At 36.5% G+C, this 21,632-nt stretch overlaps 1 protein-coding gene and 1 long non-coding RNA gene across 2 annotated transcripts; both read right to left on the reverse strand.

Moving 5' to 3' along the window:
* Nucleotides 1–657: 657 nt before the first annotated feature.
* On the reverse strand, nt 658–17,609 carry LOC111611064. Its single transcript, XM_023346686.1, has 23 exons — nt 17,578–17,609; nt 16,434–16,582; nt 15,363–15,620; nt 14,740–14,997; nt 14,142–14,399; nt 13,544–13,801; nt 12,946–13,203; nt 12,323–12,580; nt 11,725–11,982; nt 11,127–11,384; nt 10,504–10,761; nt 9,906–10,163; nt 9,283–9,540; nt 8,522–8,779; nt 6,612–6,923; nt 5,297–5,608; nt 4,164–4,421; nt 3,286–3,543; nt 2,505–2,762; nt 1,584–1,792; nt 1,418–1,482; nt 1,189–1,337; nt 658–843 (listed from the first exon to the last, which is right to left on the reverse strand). Exons 1-23 carry the CDS (start codon nt 17,607–17,609, stop codon nt 839–841), a joined length of 5,103 nt encoding a protein of 1,700 aa, XP_023202454.1. The 3' UTR covers nt 658–838.
* Nucleotides 17,610–18,788: 1,179 nt separating this feature from the next.
* LOC111611241 lies at nt 18,789–21,510 on the reverse strand. The gene is made up of 3 exons (XR_002753951.1): nt 21,013–21,510; nt 19,059–19,118; nt 18,789–18,832 (listed from the first exon to the last, which is right to left on the reverse strand). It is a non-coding gene; the product is annotated as an uncharacterized LOC111611241 (long non-coding RNA).
* Nucleotides 21,511–21,632: the final 122 nt, after the last annotated feature.

Consider the following 21,632-nt stretch of genomic DNA (forward strand, 5'->3'; position numbering starts at 1 on the left):
AAGTTTCTGAGCCAAACGCTCCCCAAACAAAGGCACGAAATGAAAAGGTTTTTTTTAAAGTTGACAAAGTTGACAGTCCTGACCTAAATATGCATAGAATCTCTTATTAAACGATCCATGTCACTACAAGAGATAAAAAAAACTCTTCCTCATAGTGGAAGAGTGCCAAAAATCAGGACACGGATGCCAGGTGTTTTTGGCAGGTTGTTCTTGTTGAGGACGTTTATGAAGTTAGACAGCAGTGCCCTGACTTCAGTCTTGCGCTGCAGAATTGGATTATTTCGGTTGTTGCTTTTGATCTTCAAGTCAATTTATTTATATTGCACCAATTTACAACAATTATCATCTGAAAGCCCTTTACAAAAATGCAGATCTAACCTCTATGCAAAAATTGTAGTTATAATGGGTTGCAATCGGGTTCGGTTCATAACGCCAATTGGCAAAATGTTAAGAAATCATAATTGATTGCTTTAAGTCACTGACCTTGCAGCAATCCCTCATATTGAGCAAGAATCTTGCTGAAGTGGAAAAGAACAGACAGCCCCAACCACTAGCAGTAGAAAAGGAATTGTTTTTTTTTTATTTTTACTCAGAAAAGACCATAAAATTACATAAATAATTAATGTTTGAGTAGAACATAAATGTCTTAAAGCATGCCTTCCCCTCAGCAACAAATAAAATAATTGCTACATGTCTTAATCCAATTATTACAGCACAATAATTATATATTTTTTATAGATATTAAGCTTTTGTACAAGGAGTAATATGTAATAACATGCACTTGTGCATTTGGTTTAAACCGTAGTGACTTGAGGCTGATCTTCAGGCTTTCCACACTTCAAGCTGTAAATAGAGAAAAAAACAAATTAGTTCCAGATAAATAACTTGCTTTTTTTTTAGACTTATCTTTGTAAGTGGCATGCTAGCTATTTGATTGCCTGTATGAAAATTTTTATCTTGTGAGGAAGATAGAATATTCACAGTTGTTGTATTTAAATTAAGTTTAACCTTAAAGAAATTTAAAAAAATAAAAATCAAATAAATAGTTGACCCAAAATCAATATAACACTCCTGTAGATGTCTGGCAACTGCACCCCATTCTTCATCTCTGTGCACTTTCTTCTATCTTTTCCTCCATGGGACAGAGATATCATAAAGTGATATTACTCTACAAACACAGATTTTTACTTTTGCCAAGAATGCTGATCGATTTCGTTTCGATGCTGAAGTCGACGACAGACGAAGCCGCCTCCATCAAAACATCCCGTATCTCATTATCGTCAGGAACAGACATGCCTCTAAACTTAAGGTTCATGGTGTGGACAAGCGAGCTTTTACTGGAAACATAATCAAAAAGGAAACAAGATATTCAGTACGTTTAAATTTAAATTGACCTATGATGTGGAAGTAAAATTACCTAATTGTAGAAACCTCCATGGAGAGGAAGACAGAAGAAAATTTTTTCTGGAAGAATGGTTCAAGCTACAGAAGCAGAAAAGAAGTCAAAGTGAATCACCAGAAGAGACGGATTCAACTGTGAACAGTCCGATAGATAAGACACATTTTGAACGGACAGCATTCACCTGTGTCTTTATCAGGGAAGACATATTACTGAAGGTTACAGATGAGTTCAGTAAGTCCCTTGTTAAAGGGTCGTCAACAGATGTGAAAGATGCAACTCTTGTAAAGTCTTGCTGTTTGAGTAGAGAAGATCTCGATGTTTGTTTACATGAATCAGACACCAGTGTACATTTGCAAACCCTGGATGATTGACCACATGTAGCTCTGGAGCCTGTCAAAACAAGAATGGGAGAACATATGTCAGAAACGAAGAAAATTTTAAACAAACATTAACGTAAAAAAAAAAAAAGATTTCAGCTAATTAAATTAAGAAATCTTACGAATAACTGACTATAAATCTACACAGTTAGATCTCTATCAATTAGTCAATACCGGAAAAAGCAAAAGGAACAAAATAAATATCTCAGGACTTTAAGAGAAAATCCATGATTTATTCCACACCTTATTTTAAAATTAATTAGGACATAAAACATTTTTTCTTGTAGAAAGAGAAATTTAGATTCAACTAGTTTAGATTAGAATATCATTTTTGGGGCGGGGGGTTCAAGACGAAAAAAACAAACTAGAACTGTAAGCAGTTAACAGATCCAAGCCCATTCTAGAAAGTCTAGACATAGATTTTAATATGGCTTTTACACAGAAAACTTAGTACATGACCAAATCATAAAAAATAATATAAAATCCCTCAAAATCATCTTAGATAATCATGAAAAACTATTTGACAGTTTAGCAAAAGATTCTGAAATTCAGTCAAAATGTAATGTGCAAACAGGTTATTGCAGCATTTTATTCTTCACATTTCACTCTTCCATTGTTAGCTTGCACAGCAAATGCGTAGCAGTACATTTATATATTTTCATAGAATATCTGTAGTACTTTTTAAAGATTCCTTCTTTGTGACATAAAAATGAAGAACATCTTACCAGTGGCAGCTGCAAGCTGTACTCCACTGCTCCTGATATTGTTAAACACAGAGAAGAGAGTGAATGTGTATTTGGTTCCAGGACTGAGAGATGACACTATGTGGTTTACTGGTCCATCTCCATTTGGTGCACTGATGAATGTCTCTGTGCCATTAAACTGGAGAACAAAGCTGATATTGTTGTTTATTTTATTCCATTGCAGAGTGATGCTGGTCTCATCTTGACTGGATGCTCTGAAGCCTTTGGCATTTTCAGGAGCTAAAATCACAACATGAAGAGAGGCAGTTTAATCATGTCACTAAAGCCCCTTGTCTATGGAAAAAGCTTTAACAAGCTTTAAAGCTTTGTTGAAAAAGTAAGAATTGGTGCAGCTTCACTACATGTTATTTGTAGTAGTAATTTGCATTTGGGTTTTTCTTTTCAGGAATGCTAATGTGTGAATTTTGGTGTACATCTTTTGACTGCATCATCTAAATATAAAAGATTACACAAGTAGAAAAATAACTAATGACAGAAATTTAATACCATAAACAGCAGAAATATATTTCTTTTGTCTTGAAAACAGAAGTTTATATAAACTTCTTTAATACTTGGTTGAAATCCCTTTGAACTTTTGAAACTTGCATAAGGTACAACAATTGGGTCATTTCTGACATAATTTCAAATATAAAAACTCTAGCAACATTTAAGATGCAAATGTTACATGTATATCAATGGTGCCAAATACAAAACTATGTAGATATGCATTAATACTACGTAGGGATTTTGTTAAATATCTTACCAGTGGCAGCTGTAAGCTGTACTCCACTGCTCCTGATATTGTTAAACACAGAGAAGAGAGTGAATGTGTAATTGGTTCCAGGACTGAGAGATGTCACTATGTGGTTCACTGGTCCATCTCCATCTGGTGCACTGATAGATGTCTCTGTGCCTTTAAACTGGAGAACAAAGCTGATATTGTTGTTTATTTTATTCCATTGCAGAGTGATGCTGGTCTCATCTTGACTGGATGCTCTGAAGCCGTTTGCATTTTCAGGAGCTAAAAACACAACATGATGAGAGGCAGTTTAATCATGTCACTAAAGCCTCTTGTTCATGGAAAAAGCTTTAAATATTCTCCCCCACTCTACTCCAACCAGCTTCATCTCCGTTAGCAGGACCCACTAAAGGGGGAGGGCAAGATGTGCCAAACGTGGCACGTTTCTATTATGATTCATTGAACTACAATGAAAAAGCAAGAATTGGTGCAGCTCCACTACTCATTATTTGTAGTAGTAATTTGCATTTGGGTTTTTCTTTTCAGGAATGCTACTGTGTGACTTTTGGTGTACAGCTTTTAACTGCATCATCTAAATATAAAAGATTACACAAGTAGAAAAATAACTAATGACAGAAATTTAATACCATAAACAGCAGAAATATATTTCTTTTTCTTGAAAACAGAAGTTTGTATAAACTTCTTTAATACTTGGTTGAAATCCATTTGAACTTTTGAAACTTGCATAAGGTACAACAATTGGGTCATTTCTGACATAATTTCAAATATAAAAACTCTAGCAACATTTAAGATGTAAATGTTACATGTATATCAATGGTGCCAAATACGAAACTGTACAGATATGCATTAATACTACGTAGGAATTTTGTTAAACATCTTACCAGTGGCAGCTGTAAGCTGTACTCCTCCACTTCTTATGTTCTCAAACACAGAGAAGAGAGTGAATGTGTATTTGGTTCCAGGACTGAGAGATGACACTGTGTGGTTTACTGGTCCATCTCCATCTGGTGCACTGATGGATGTCTCTGTGCAATTAAACTGGAGAACAAAGCTGATATTGTTGTTTATTTTATTCCATTGCAGAGTGATGCTGGTCTCATCTTGACTGGATGCTTTGAAGCCGTCCGCATTTTCAAGCTCTAAAAACACAATGAGGTTAGAAGAAAATTATAAAAGTCGGCAAGTCTGACATTGTACATAGGTCACTTTGTATTACCAAAATATTTGTAGTTATTTAATGCCAGATTGAACAAAACTGTTTTGTTTTTCACTTTCTTGGAGTCAGAGGTAGATGCACTTCCTTAAAGGTGACCTATTATATTCCTTGAACAGGTTAGGACACATCTGTGGCTATATACAACATGCTCATTACATTTTCTGCACAAAATCCTTCTTGGATGATGAGATTTCAGTTTGGTCAGTTCTGCTCCTTTCAGAATGAGTTGTTTAAAAGCCTCTTATAACTTTATATCCCAATAGGCTGCTGCTGGCCCCCAACTCTACATTTACACTCGCAGGTAAAAACGCCTGCAAACAGATGCTCAATTATACAACCATATGTTTATGAATAGCAGAAATGTAGACTCCTGCACAACTAACAAGGAACTGTCTACTTTGGGACGTGGGAATTCAACACAACATTTAAAACAATCGGTTTGAAATGAGAGTTTAAATTGTCAAACTGAGCTGTTGTTTCCCCTGGAGACTTTATATAAATGTTTCCTCTTACAAAAAAAATGCACACAAATGGTTTCTGATGTTCTATTTGACAATATTAAGAAATTGTACTTATTCAAGTCCTTATTGAAATCCTACTTGATGTAATAGAAATAAATGTACTATTATTCCAGTAGAGTAACTGAACTACACAGTGAGTTGTGTTTTACAGCATAATCAAGCAGCTACTGAGTTTTTTAAAAAATACATTTGTTTCCTTCTGTTGTTTTTATGTAAATAGAAATGAAATGATTTCAAAAGAATGTTGCATTTTTTCAGAAGTAGAAGTACATTTTACCTGAACAGATGACACCAGCATCCTTACTGTGTCCACAGTTGTGTCTCCCAAATCTTCTGTGCTGACACTGTGTAAGTGAAGTTTCATAGCCAGAACATGACACATCATTAAACCAGATCTGTCCTGTTCCTTGACCAAAGAAAGCTCCAATTGTAGCATTCACTGCTGTTCCACAGTCCAACTCTCTACAGACCACATTGGCATCGCTCAAGTCCCAATCATCATCACAGACCGTTCCCCAGATTCTGTTGTGGTAGACTTCAACTCTTCCAGAACATCGAGAAAATCCATCACCAGCTAACCTGATCTGATCTTGAAAAAGAAACATATATTATTTGGATTGGATTTAAACAATATTGCATCTTCTGAAATACAAGAAAAAACAGCTACTTTCAGCAAATTTATTTTCACAAATTCTGCTCATAGTTTGTATTTGTATATCGGACTGTTTTCAAATTGAGTTTTGTAAGTTAAATGGCTGGGAATGTATTCCTTTTGCATGTGTATGTGTGCAAGTCATAAATTCATGTTATGAATTGTTCTTGTAAATAGAATATGTAGTTGTTCATGAATTTTGCCATCTTGTAAACTAAAAGTTTAATCTTCCCATGGTCTTAGCGAAACACTCAGGAGGAAGGAGAGGGGTTGTCCTGTTAGATCAAATCTCGCAAAAGCGCACACAGGGTCAGTGAAACTGTGCTGGACCGTGCACAGAGGTAAGAAAAACTCTTAGGAGACCCTGTCTCGTACGGCCACAGAAAAATTCAAGATCTCAAGCTGGATTTAATGCTTCAAAGGAAGATTTATTGCAAGAGTTATTTGAAGAAGTCTGGCAAGGTGCATGGACTTTGGTCAACTCAACACACAGGTCGTCCTTTGCAATCGACTCCAAACTGGGTCAAGAAAAAATCTCTTTAGACAGCCACGATTAACGTATTTCTTCACTTGAAAAAGTCACCAAAGACCTTAGCCTCAATCTTTAGGCAGGTAATAAACATACTTATTATCAGGCCCACATTTTGTATTAATGTTTTTTTGTAATTGATCTTATGATCTAATTGATCTCATCATCATAAAAAATAGTGACAAATTAATAAAATTTACAGAAAATATCAATCTGTGGGTAATTCCTCTAAATAAGATGGCACTCTGGAAATTTAGTTACTGAAATAAATGTTGTAACATATTGAATAGTTTCTACTTTTCAAAACAAATACATTTATTTCCTTGAGTTCATGGAAGTTTTGGATGTAGATAAAAATAAAATCATTTGAGCAAAACAGATTTTTTTTCCTGAAATGAAAAATAGTTTTACCTGAACAGACGACACCAGCATCCTCACAGTGTCCACAGTCGCGTGTCCCAAATCCTCCGTGCTGACACTGTGTAAGTGAAGCTTCATTGCCAGAACATGAAACATCATTAAGCCAGATCTGTCCTGTTCCTTGACCAAAGATGGATCCAATTGTAGCAGTCACTGCTGTTCCACAGCCCAGCTCTCTACAGACCACATTGGCATTGTTTAAGTCCCAATTATCATCACAGACCGTTCCCCAAGTACTGTTTTGGTAGACTTCAACTCTTCCAGAACATCGTGGTAATCCAGCACCAGCTAACCTGATCTGAACTTGAATCAGAAGAAGAAACATATATTAATATTTAACTTTGATTTAAAGACTTTTGCATCTTCTAAAACACAAAACACTCCAGTCACCTTCTGCGAGTAAATGTTCACAGATTCCACTCATGTTTTATCCTTGTAAATCAGACGGCATTAGGTTCCTGGTCATATGAACAAATAGACTTCAAATCATAAATTGTGTTACTATGCTGGACTAGTGAGAAACTTTAATTCCTATGAAGGTTTTATGCCAAGAAGGACATGGATAGAGAAATGACTTGAGCACAATTTCCTATTATTTTCTGGAGTGAACCTTCATGTAAAGTCTATATCTTTCATTGTTAACATCAACATTAGGAAGCTTTTTATTTTCTCTACTCTGCTCCTGAAGGTATAACCCAAATGTGTGCTTACTGTGGAAAAAGCTTTGCTTTACAGTAGCAAAGATAAATCTATAATTTTGACAGAAGCTGTGCAGCACAGGGTTTCTCTCTATGTAGATGATCTCCTGCTTTATGTCTCCATCCCAACCGAATCACCTTCTTCTGCTCTAGTGTTTCTTAATAATTTCTGCAGTTTTTTAGGCTATCAGTTGAACATCAATAAGAGTGAGCCTTAGACATAACTAACCTCACTTTTAAAAGTATCAACACTTTTGCTCATCTGGAAGTCATAGTTATAAAAAAATAAAATAATCTATCTTCAGAAAACTAAACAGCAGGAGGAGGAGCGTGAATAAACTTTCACGTCTATTACTTGATATTTAATTTGAGAAATCTTGTACGTTGGTCCTGTTAATATAACCACTATAACTATTCTGACTGCATTATACTGGAGCTCTGCATACCATAAGTTTTTGCTTGTGGCCTTCTTTGCTCTGCTTGGCCTTTATACTCTATTGGATCACTTACAAACCGTTTAGATAAATATTCACTAAAAATATGAGTTCAGTTCAGGAAATGGTTTGGCATATGCAGTTTTTCTATTTTTCCTATTATATTCAGGGATTTGCTAATGTCTTACTAGTGGCAAAATACATTTTAGATATCTGGTTATAGATTATATCATTTGTACAATTTGTCGAGAACAAACTGAGGATGAGTTAACCATTTTAAGATGGTTCATCAGTCTCATTTCTCCAAGTCTTAGCTGTCTTCTATCTATCTTACTGTTAGTCCACTATTCAGTAGATGCAACCACATGGAGGAAACTTTCTACCATATGTTTTCCTCGTGTCCTGTTTTAAGGAAATATTTGGCACAGTATGAGTAATGGGTGAATCAAGTCCTTGTATCAGGACACGTCACAAACTGCCTCCTGTACAGTTTGGTACAAGAGTGTCAGTGGTACCAAGTTGCTACAAATGTAACTTCGGGCACTTTCATGAATCATCTATTGGCGTCACGACCAATTGAGATTGTTGCCATGGATTTGACCACGTTGGACAATGAGTAGGGAAAACTTCATATAATGACTGATGTATTTAGTGAAGACACAGCTGCTGTATCAACCTGGGACTAAAAAGCATCCACTATTGCCCAGGTGTTGCTGACTGAGTGGTTCTTTAGGTTTGGTATTAAAAGCCACATGATTTTGGATCTTACTTGTAGCTGCTGTAATGCTGACTCCACTGCTCCTGATATTGTTAAACACAGAGAAGAGAGTGAATGTGTATTTGGTTCCAGGACTGAGAGATGACACTATGTGGTTCACTGGTCCATCTCCATCTGGTGCACTGATGAATGTCTCTGTGCCATTAAACTGGAGAACAAAGCTGATATTGTTGTTTATTTTATTCCACTGCAGAGTGATGCTGGTCTCATCTTGACTGGATGCTCTGAAGCCGTTTGCATTTTTAGGAGCTAAAACCACAACATGATGAGACGTAGTTTATTCATATGCATTTCAGTGTTATTTCAAATATATAAAAAGAAAAAAAATGCAGGGAGGTTTTTTTTTTACAGTCACAAGTCATTTCATATTACACCTGAATTTCCCTTTTGTGGTAGATACATTTTTTTGTATTTAATACCAAAATTAGTTTTTTTTCTGTTGTGAAAACAGAGTTTTCTTTAATATATTAAAAAAAATGCTTTTCTGAATATTTAAGTCGTCCTAAACAATATAATAATGTCTTGGCCAGTTGATGCTTCTCGCTAAGGGTAAGAAATATGTTCATGACAAACAGGCACTTGGTCTCTGGAATAAGGTGCAACAATTGGGTCATTTCTGACATACTTTCAAACAAATATAAAACCTTTAGCAACATTTAAGATGCATTTGTTACATGTATATCACCGGTGCCAAATACGAAACTGTACAGATATGCATTAATACTACGTAGGGATTTTGTTAAACATCTTACCAGTGGCAGCTGTAAGCTGTACTCCTCTACTTCTTATGTTGTCAAACACAGAGAAGAGAGTGAATGTGTAATTGGTTCTAGGACTGAGAGATGACACTGTGTGGTTTACTGGTCCATATCCGTCTGGTGCACTGATGGATGTCTCTGTGCCATTAAACTGGAGAACAAAGCTGATATTGTTGTTTATTTTATTCCATTGCAGAGTGATGCTGGTCTCACTTTGATTGGATGCTCTGAAGCCGTCTGCATTTTTAGGAGCTAAAATCACAACATGAAGAGAGGCAGTTTAATCATGTCACTAAAGCTTTAACAATTCTTCCCTTCTTTACCCCAACCACCATCATTTCCTTTAGCAGGAACAACTACATGGTTAGTGCAAGTCATTTGAAACCATGTATTGTGAGCAACTTTTGTTATGTAACATATTTTGCTGAAGGGCAAGCTATTTGATAGAGAGCAAATTAAATTCATAGATTAACCTGTGATTTACTGCATGACCAAAGACTGGGACAGTGCAAACACCACGACAAAATTTCAATTGTTACATGTATATCACCTGTGTCGGATACAGAACTGTACAGATATGCATTAATACTATATAGGGATTTTGTTAAACATCTTACCAGTGGCAGCTGTAAGCTGTACTCCACTGCTCCTGATATTGTTAAACACAGAGAAGAGAGTGAATGTGTATTTGGTTCCAGGACTGAGAGATGACACTGTGTGGTTTACTGGTCCATATCCGTCTGGTGCACTGATGGATGTCTCTGTGCCATTAAACTGGAGAACAAAGCTGATATTGTTGTTTATTTTATTCCACTGCAGAGTGATGCTGGTCTCATCTTGACTGGATGCTCTGAAGCCGTCTGCATTTTCAGGAGCTAAAATCACAACATGAAGAGAGGCAGTTTAATCATGTCACTAAAGCTTTAACAATTCTTCCCTTCTTTACCCCAACCACCATCATTTCCTTTAGCAGGAACAACTACATGGTTAGTGCAAGTCATTTGAAACCATGTATTGTGAGCAACTTTTGTTATGTAACATATTTTGCTGAAGGGCAAACTATTTGATTGACAGAAAATTAAATTCATTGATTAACCTGTGATTTACTGCATGACCAAAGACTGGGATGGTGCAAACACCACGACAAAATTTCAATTGTTACATGTATATCAGATATGCATTAATACTATGTAGGGATTTTGTTAAATATCTTACCAGTGGCAGCTGTAAGCTGTACTCCACTGCTCCTGATATTGTTAAACACAGAGAAGAGAGTGAATGTGTATTTGGTTCCAGGACTGAGAGATGACACTGTGTGGTTTACTGGTCCATATCCATTTGGTGCACTGATGGATGTCTCTGTGCCATTAAACTGGAGAACAAAGCTGATATTGTTGTTTATTTTATTCCATTGCAGAATGATGCTGGTCTCATCTTGACTGGATGCTCCAAAGCCGTCTGCATTTTTAGGAGCTAAAATCACAACATGAAGAGAGGCAGTTTAATCATGTCACTAAAGCTTTAACAATTCTTCCCTTCTTTACCCCAACCACCATCATTTCCTTTAGCAGGAACAACTACATGGTTAGTGCAAGTCATTTGAAACCATGTATTGTGAGCAACTTTTGTTATGTAACATATTTTGCTGAAGGGCAAGCTATTTGATAGAGAGCAAATTACATTCATTGATTAACCTGTGATTTACTGCATGACCAAAGACTGGGACAGTGCAAACACCACGACAAAATTTCAATTGTTACATGTATATCACCTGTGTCGGATACAGAACTGTACAGATATGCATTAATACTATATAGGGATTTTGTTAAACATCTTACCAGTGGCAGCTGCAAGCTGTACTCCACTGCTCCTGATATTGTTAAACACAGAGAAGAGAGTGAATGTGTAATTGGTTCCAGGACTGAGAGATGACACTGTGTGGTTTACTGGTCCATATCCGTCTGGTGCACTGATGGATGTCTCTGTGCCATTAAACTGGAGAACAAAGCTGATATTGTTGTTTATTTTATTCCATTGCAGAGTGATGCTGGTCTCACTTTGATTGGATGCTCTGAAACCGTCTGCATTTTTAGGAGCTAAAATCACAACATGAAGAGAGGCAGTTTAATCATGTCACTAAAGCTTTAACAATTCTTCCATTCTTTACCCCAACCACCATCATTTCCTTTAGCAGGAACAACTACATGGTTAGTGCAAGTCATTTGAAACCATGTATTGTGAGCAACTTTTGTTATGTAACATATTTTGCTGAAGGGCAAACTATTTGATTGACAGAAAATTAAATTCATTGATTAACCTGTGATTTACTGCATGACCAAAGACTGGGATGGTGCAAACACCACGACAAAATTTCAATTGTTACATGTAAATCAGATATGCATTAATACTATGTAGGGATTTTGTTAAATATCTTACCAGTGGCAGCTGTAAGCTGTACTCCACTGCTCCTGATATTGTTAAACACAGAGAAGAGAGTGAATGTGTATTTGGTTCCAGGACTGAGAGATGACACTGTGTGGTTTACTGGTCCATATCCGTCTGGTGCACTGATGGATGTCTCTGTGCCATTAAACTGGAGAACAAAGCTGATATTGTTGTTTATTTTATTCCATTGCAGAGTGATGCTGGTCTCACTTTGATTGGATGCTCTGAAGCCGTCTGCATTTTTAGGAGCTAAAATCACAACATGAAGAGAGGCAGTTTAATCATGTCACTAAAGCTTTAACAATTCTTCCATTCTTTACCCCAACCACCATCATTTCCTTTTGCAGGAACAACTACATGGTTAGTGCAAGTCATTTGAAACCATGTATTGTGAGCAACTTTTGTTATGTAACATATTTTGCTGAAGGGCAAACTATTTGATTGACAGAAAATTAAATTCATTGATTAACCTGTGATTTACTGCATGACCAAAGACTGGGATGGTGCAAACACCACGACAAAATTTCAATTGTTACATGTAAATCAGATATGCATTAATACTATGTAGGGATTTTGTTAAATATCTTACCAGTGGCAGCTGTAAGCTGTACTCCACTGCTCCTGATATTGTTAAACACAGAGAAGAGAGTGAATGTGTAATTGGTTCCAGGATTGAGAGATGACACTGTGTGGTTTACTGGTCCATATCCATCTGGTGCACTGATGGATGTCTCTGTGCCATTAAACTGGAGAACAAAGCTGATATTGTTGTTTATTTTATTCCATTGCAGAGTGATGCTGGTCTCACTTTGATTGGATGCTCTGAAGCCGTCTGCATTTTTAGGAGCTAAAATCACAACATGAAGAGAGGCAGTTTAATCATGTCACTAAAGCTTTAACAATTCTTCCCTTCTTTACCCCAACCACCATCATTTCCTTTAGCAGGAACAACTACATGGTTAGTGCAAGTCATTTGAAACCATGTATTGTGAGCAACTTTTGTTATGTAACATATTTTGCTGAAGGGCAAGCTATTTGATAGAGAGCAAATTACATTCATTGATTAACCTGTGATTTACTGCATGACCAAAGACTGGGACAGTGCAAACACCACGACAAAATTTCAATTGTTACATGTATATCACCTGTGTCGGATACAGAACTGTACAGATATGCATTAATACTATATAGGGATTTTGTTAAACATCTTACCAGTGGCAGCTGCAAGCTGTACTCCACTGCTCCTGATATTGTTAAACACAGAGAAGAGAGTGAATGTGTAATTGGTTCCAGGACTGAGAGATGACACTGTGTGGTTTACTGGTCCATATCCGTCTGGTGCACTGATGGATGTCTCTGTGCCATTAAACTGGAGAACAAAGCTGATATTGTTGTTTATTTTATTCCATTGCAGAGTGATGCTGGTCTCACTTTGATTGGATGCTCTGAAACCGTCTGCATTTTTAGGAGCTAAAATCACAACATGAAGAGAGGCAGTTTAATCATGTCACTAAAGCTTTAACAATTCTTCCCTTCTTTACCCCAACCACCATCATTTCCTTTTGCAGGAACAACTACATGGTTAGTGCAAGTCATTTGAAACCATGTATTGTGAGCAACTTTTGTTATGTAACATATTTTGCTGAAGGGCAAACTATTTGATTGACAGAAAATTAAATTCATTGATTAACCTGTGATTTACTGCATGACCAAAGACTGGGATGGTGCAAACACCACGACAAAATTTCAATTGTTACATGTAAATCAGATATGCATTAATACTATGTAGGGATTTTGTTAAATATCTTACCAGTGGCAGCTGTAAGCTGTACTCCACTGCTCCTGATATTGTTAAACACAGAGAAGAGAGTGAATGTGTATTTGGTTCCAGGACTGAGAGATGACACTGTGTGGTTTACTGGTCCATATCCGTCTGGTGCACTGATGGATGTCTCTGTGCCATTAAACTGGAGAACAAAGCTGATATTGTTGTTTATTTTATTCCATTGCAGAGTGATGCTGGTCTCACTTTGATTGGATGCTCTGAAGCCGTCTGCATTTTTAGGAGCTAAAATCACAACATGAAGAGAGGCAGTTTAATCATGTCACTAAAGCTTTAACAATTCTTCCATTCTTTACCCCAACCACCATCATTTCCTTTTGCAGGAACAACTACATGGTTAGTGCAAGTCATTTGAAACCATGTATTGTGAGCAACTTTTGTTATGTAACATATTTTGCTGAAGGGCAAACTATTTGATTGACAGAAAATTAAATTCATTGATTAACCTGTGATTTACTGCATGACCAAAGACTGGGATGGTGCAAACACCACGACAAAATTTCAATTGTTACATGTAAATCAGATATGCATTAATACTATGTAGGGATTTTGTTAAATATCTTACCATTGGCAGCTGTAAGCTGTACTCCACTGCTCCTGATATTGTTAAACACAGAGAAGAGAGTGAATGTGTAATTGGTTCCAGGATTGAGAGATGACACTGTGTGGTTTACTGGTCCATATCCATCTGGTGCACTGATGGATGTCTCTGTGCCATTAAACTGGAGAACAAAGCTGATATTGTTGTTTATTTTATTCCATTGCAGAGTGATGCTGGTCTCACTTTGATTGGATGCTCTGAAGCCGTCTGCATTTTTAGGAGCTAAAATCACAACATGAAGAGAGGCAGTTTAATCATGTCACTAAAGCTTTAACAATTCTTCCCTTCTTTACCCCAACCACCATCATTTCCTTTAGCAGGAACAACTACATGGTTAGTGCAAGTCATTTGAAACCATGTATTGTGAGCAACTTTTGTTATGTAACATATTTTGCTGAAGGGCAAGCTATTTGATAGAGAGCAAATTAAATTCATTGATTAACCTGTGATTTACTGCATGACCAAAGACTGGGATGGTGCAAACACCACGACAAAATTTCAATTGTTACATGTAAATCAGATATGCATTAATACTATGTAGGGATTTTGTTAAATATCTTACCAGTGGCAGCTGTAAGCTGTACTCCACTGCTCCTGATATTGTTAAACACAGAGAAGAGAGTGAATGTGTAATTGGTTCCAGGATTGAGAGATGACACTGTGTGGTTTACTGGTCCATATCCATCTGGTGCACTGATGGATGTCTCTGTGCCATTAAACTGGAGAACAAAGCTGATATTGTTGTTTATTTTATTCCATTGCAGAGTGATGCTGGTCTCACTTTGATTGGATGCTCTGAAGCCGTCTGCATTTTTAGGAGCTAAAATCACAACATGAAGAGAGGCAGTTTAATCATGTCACTAAAGCTTTAACAATTCTTCCCTTCTTTACCCCAACCACCATCATTTCCTTTAGCAGGAACAACTACATGGTTAGTGCAAGTCATTTGAAACCATGTATTGTGAGCAACTTTTGTTATGTAACATATTTTGCTGAAGGGCAAGCTATTTGATAGAGAGCAAATTAAATTCATTGATTAACCTGTGATTTACTGCATGACCAAAGACTGGGACAGTGCAAACACCACGACAAAATTTCAATTGTTACATGTATATCACCTGTGTCGGATACAGAACTGTACAGATATGCATTAATACTATATAGGGATTTTGTTAAATATCTTACCAGTGGCAGCTGCAAGCTGTACTCCACTGCTCCTAATATTGTTAAACACAGAGAAGAGAGTGAATGTGTATTTGGTTCCAGGACTGAGAGATGACACTGTGTGGTTTACTGGTCCATATCCATTTGGTGCACTGATGGATGTCTCTGTGCCATTAAACTGGAGAACAAAGCTGATATTGTTGTTTATTTTATTCCACTGCAGAGTGATGCTGGTCTCATCTTGACTGGATGCTTTGAAGTCGTTTGCATTTTCAGGATCTGAAGACAATGAGGTGAGAAGAAAATTATAAAAGTCAGCAAATCTGACATTGTACATAGGTCCCTTTGTATTAACAAGATATTTTCAGCCATTTCACACCAGAATGAGCAATACCATTTTTTTCTAGCTTTCTGGGAGTCAAAGAGGTAAATGCACTTCCTATTATGTCATTTTATGCTTCTTTGAACAGGTTATGACACGTCTGGCTATACAAAACATTCTCATTGCATTTTTTTTTGCACAAAATCATTCTTGGATAATGAGATTTCAGTTTGATCAGTTCTTCTCCTTCCAGAATGAGTTGTTTTAGGGCCTCTTGCAACTTTAATTCGAAATCGGCTGCTGCTGGCCCCCACCTCCTTGGACCAAAAACATCTTGACCACTTAGTAGCACAAAGACATTTTTATTTTCACTGCATCTGAATTGCAGTGGTTGGATGAACCCCTTCATAAAAGCCATAACATTCGATCTTCCTCTAAATTCAAGTACAAATTTTATATAGTCATAATTCAAAACTCATCTTTTTATGTGTGGATTTAGTCATGATTGAAATACGTTGGAATTGGAACTCTGTCTTTGTTTCAAGTATACCTACCTGGTACAAATATGATGCATCTTGATTAATTACAAATTCTTTAATTCATTATTGCAGCTTTCCAGCAAACATCAAAATACATAAAATAATAGTTTGACTCAAAGGTAAAAAATTAAGAGACACAGGGCATTATCTTATCAAACTTCTCTGAGATTGAGCAAACTTTCCATAATTTACATAATATATTTTCTTTTATGTGAACGTAATTTGGCTTACATGTGACATCCACGACAATCGAACCTTTGTCAATAACAAAAACTGTGATGTTTGAAACTGCTTTGACCAAAACGTCCACAATTTGGGTGTTATTAGGAGCGGATGCTGTTGCAAATTCAAGATCAATGTTGTTGACAATTGACCCATTGCTGCAAGCATAAGAAAATATCAGTTAATCGGTGCACATATATACAGTATTTAACAATAATCAGAATTTCTTTGCAAATCATACCTGAATGAAATCACAGTGAAGCTAAGCAATGAAGGAAACTCATTCCTGTAGACTGGTTCAAGCTGCACGCAGAAAGACAGATGTAAGGTTTTTGTAAATGGTTAATTTTAAAGTTAAAAATTCAAAACTAAGCACAAAGTTTGAAATATTTGTATTATTAAAACTAAACCATCTGTTACACGCACGCATGCATGCACACGCCCACACACCCACACCCACACAACCACACACATATGTATATACTGTATATATCATAGATGAGAGGAATCTTCACCTTCTGACAAATGCTAAACTATTGCAAACTATTTCTCGAGGATGTGACGTCTGAATCAATCAATCAATCAAATTTTATTTGTATAGCACATTTCAGCAGCAAGGCATTTCAAAGTGCTTTACATCATTACAAACACAGAAACACAATGCAATGTCTGAATAAGCTTTAGAAGGAAACCATTTATATCCAGACTATTTTTGCTTTACTTTTTTTGTAGTTTTTCCCCCCATGCTCTTAATATTTTCGTAGTTTGATAAAATGTGTTCTGGCTCAATGCTTTTTATTTTTAATAATCTTCCATTTATGCCAAAAGGTTATGGAGCATAACATGATGTTTTTGAGTCTGTGAGAGATTTTACGGAAATTAAATTAAGCTGCTACATGCTGAATAAAAAACCTATCTGAAGAAAGAAAACTGAACAAAAGAGAGTTTAATCTGTTCATGATTTCTGTATTAGTGTATAAGTTAGTGGATGGACAGTTCTACTCATAGTTAAAATATTTTTGGTATTTTATTTATCGTTTTGTTTTACTTAAATTTACAATTAAAGAAAATGTGCTAATGCTGGGCTCCTGCAGCAACTACAAGCAAGCTGAGAATAGAATCAAAATTTGGATTATGTATGTTGCAGCAATACTGGATCTTCACAGCCTGAATTGGCCTCTTCATGTATAAATACACGGTCAATTTTTATTTTCTGAAAATATATTTTTCCTGGTTGTTCTTTTGTGAAACTTAAAGGTTATGTCCCAAAAAAATGTTACATTTAAAGGCAATTTCCTGTGAAAATAATAATGCAAATATTCAACTGCCAGGCAAAACAACACTTACATTGGACTTTAAAAGTGCAGCTCGATTACTAAATGCCGTAGAAGACAGGTTCAGTAAATCAGTTGTGAAAGTCTCCTCAGTCCGAAAAGTCAGTCGCCTTCTTATTGTTGACTCCACAGTTGTAGGTGTGGTTGGTGTAGTTGTAGTGTTTGCAGTGATAGCAGTAATGCTAGAATTTGTACTGGGAGCTGTGGTTGTGGTTGGAGGTGCTGTGGTTGTGGTTGGAGCTGTTGTGGTTGTGGTTGGAGATGACATGGTTGTGATTGGAGCTGTTGTGGTTGTGGTTGTAAATGATGTGGTTGTGGTTGGAGCAGCTGTTGTGGTTGGAACTGTTGTGGTTGTGGTTGGAAACGATGTGGTTGTGGTTGGAGCAGCTGTTGTGGTTGGAAATGATGTGGTTGTAGTTGGAGCAGCTGTTGTGGTTGTGGTTGGAAACGATGTGGTTGTGGTTGGAGCAGCTGTTGTGGTTGGAGCAGTTGTGGTTGTGGTTGGAAATGATGTGGTTGTGGTTGGAAATGATGTGGTTGTGGTTGGAGCTGTTGTGGTTGGAAATGATGTGGTTGTGGTTGGAAATGATGTGGTTGTGGTTGGAAATGATGTGGTTGCGGTTGAAAATGATGTGGTTGTAGTTGGAGCAGCTGTTGTGGTTGGAGCTGTTGTGGTTGTGGTTGGAAATGATGTGGTTGTGGTTGGAAATGATGTGGTTGTAGTTGGAGCTGTTGTGGTTGTGGTTGGAAATGATGTGGTTGTGGTTGGAGCAGCTGTTGTGGTTGGAGCTGTTGTGGTTATGGTTGGAAATGATGTGGTTGTGGTTGGAGCAGCTGTTGTGGTTGGAGCTGTTGTGGTTATGGTTGGAAATGATGTGGTTGTGGTTGAAGCAGCTGTTGTGGTTGGAGCTGTTGTGGTTGTGGTTGGAAATGATGTGGTTGTGGTTGGAGCTGTTGTGGTTGTGGTTGGAAACGATGTGGTTGTGGTTGGAGCTGTTGTGGTTGTGGTTGGAAATGATGTGGTTGTGGTTGGAGCTGTTGTGGTTGGAGCTGTTGTGTTTGTACTTGCTGGACCTGCTTATTATGAAAAATGAAAAAATAGAACAAAATAAAATCTAATAACACCAGAACACCTGCTCCTCACTTTTGTCACACATTACAGAGACATCCAGAAACCATTTAGTTTGACTAAAACTCCACTTAGAAACAAGACATGTGTAACTAATGTAAACGGTTGTAGGTTTTCTGTGAGATAGAAACAAAGGTTTTAAAGACTTTACTTTGACTTGACATACCTTACCTGCTAGAGTGACAAGAATTAATGTGATCCATCTAAACTCCATTGTGACAGTACAGGAGTCTGAAAAATCAAACATTCAAAACTTTAATTTCCTGAAGTTGGAAATCCAACACTTGACCGTTAGTTCCATTTATTTTAATTTAAGAATAGATGAGTTCCTCTTAGCACACAGGTTGGATGTCGAACTTTTGCTAGTACTTGCAAACTTGTCTATTTGGTAAAACTATGGCTAATTTAACCCTGAAACAAATCTTAGTCATAAATACATAAAGAAAGACTCACGTACATCAAGAGACATCCTTGATTTTTTTTTATTTCATCATGAAAAACATTTACATTTAAACCATCTGCAAAGTTAGCCCACACTAAAGGTATTATTTATACCTTAAACAAAAGGCTGTTTGAGGTTCAGGCCTTTTGCTTTTGTCTCTCTGTTACAGAAATACTTCATTTAATATTTTCATGTTTGTCTTGAAGTCAGATAAGCAAATGACATGCAAAACATGCGTGCAAAAGTTTGAATTTTGTGCTTGGTCTGTTCCAAATTAAAAGAAGAACAAGGAAATTCATCAGAACTTCATTCATGGTGGATGAGATTTTGAATATATGTTCTTCTACTTGGTGTATAAATTGATGTCTCATGTTTATGTAACCATTCTTATGAAAAGTACAATTGGCATCTTTGAATAGACCACTCTAATATAGAAAAAACAAATGTTCACTTATAAACTGAGGTTCTTCTATAAAGTAATCTTTCTAACTAATTAGTCTAAAGCTGCACAAGAATTTAGTTCACATTATAAGAGACGTGTTTGACTTTAAGGTATATGGAATCGTTCTAATTTTCTCTATCAAAATAATTACTGCGGTTTTATAAACCATTTGACTGAATTTAGAGTTTTGATTACTCAATATATTTTTATGACTGGCAGAGACTGTTGTTCTAATCCTATTTGGTACTTTGAGTTTCTAAATGTAGATTCAGACGTATAATTTCACATTTTCACAACTACAGGACCTGTCTTTGAGATTTTTAGGGAAAGAGAGAGCAACATAGGAGGCTATCGAGTAAAACAATACAATTTCAGCACCTCCTAGTTAGAGGCTTTAGCTTCTTTGCCTAAATTTGGACATTACATTTTTTGTTTCTGTTCACATCCAACCAGACTTCGGTTCCCCCGCAATTCATCACTGCATGTGACGTTTTGAATTAAAAAGCCGATTCAAATGTAAAGTGGTGAAATTATTTTTGTTTCATTATTCTTTAGTTGTGTGACTATACAAAGCAAGTTTTGTATTCAACAAGTCATGATAACATAACAACACAGATGCGTACTGTCACAACTCTAAGTTTTGTGTTTTTTGTACCCTTATGTGCAGTTTGACTGAGTACAGGCCTCACAGAGGGGCGTAGAGTTTAGTGTGGGCATTTGGGCCAAAAAGAAAACGTTTATCATGATTTATAAACTCAAACATGAAGCAGATTAACAAGGAAATTATCAAAATACAAAAATATAGATGAATGTCTAAGCACCCCAGAATCATGGCATAGCTATGAACAAAGGTCGCAGTGAGAGTGGGCAGATGTTTGCTTAAAAAAACAGAAGATTAGATTACTTGAAAAATATAATTAACAACAGTCTGTTAATTATACACAATCTGAAACTGTGAATTGTGCAATTCTGCAATAATTCACAGGTCCAGAGTTAACTATGGCTAGTTAAACGTGTTTAAACCATGTTTAAATTTAATCTACAAATGAGTAAAAATAAAACGAAGATGATGAAGATCAATTAAACATTAACAACAAATAGTTCATTTCTGCATTTCCAACTAGGAGATTTACATATCCTCGTCTACACATTAAAATCGAAGCTCAAGCATTGTCGTTCTAAACATATACAATGTGGCAAACATACGTACAGTGTGGTACTAAATGAACAAAAGTACTCACCCAAAATGAAAGCTGAAATGGTTTGGACATATGCTAATGTCTTTATACTAGTATTTCCATTATCTATACCTCATTGATGAACAAATATTCTGAAATAATTACTTAATCAATAGACACTTGGCTTCCTTGCTCATATTCTTCTCTATCCAGTGAAACATTGGACAGACTCTCAGTTGCACCAATATAATACCCCGCTATGTAACTTGGACAAAAATAACTTTCTCCCTACGGCCATTATTCAAACAAGTTTCTTGCAAGTCACCTGAAAATATTTGAATATTGTCTTCAGGTCATACTCTCTAGCATTATCAGATGTGGTTGGTCAGTTTCCATACAGAGACATGTGGCCCAGTGTTTTATAATGTCTTGTTTCTGTCCTGTCAGACTCAAACTGCTGGAGGTTTTCTTCTGTTAAATTGAGATAGTCGTCCCCACTGTCACTTGATGCTTGCTCAGGATCAGAAACTCCAGATTCAATGTTCTGGTTTTCCTTATAGCTCTCCCAGTCGTTGCTTATATAGTACTCACAGTTTTGGCTTTGAAGTTTGGGGCATAAAATGTGTATTTTTGACTGCACTTATACTGTAGTTCACGTAGATTAGGTTGTAATTTTTGTACGT

This window comes from Xiphophorus maculatus, chromosome 14 (assembly GCF_002775205.1).
Source record: "Xiphophorus maculatus strain JP 163 A chromosome 14, X_maculatus-5.0-male, whole genome shotgun sequence".
Taxonomy (NCBI): Eukaryota; Metazoa; Chordata; class Actinopteri; order Cyprinodontiformes; family Poeciliidae; genus Xiphophorus; species Xiphophorus maculatus.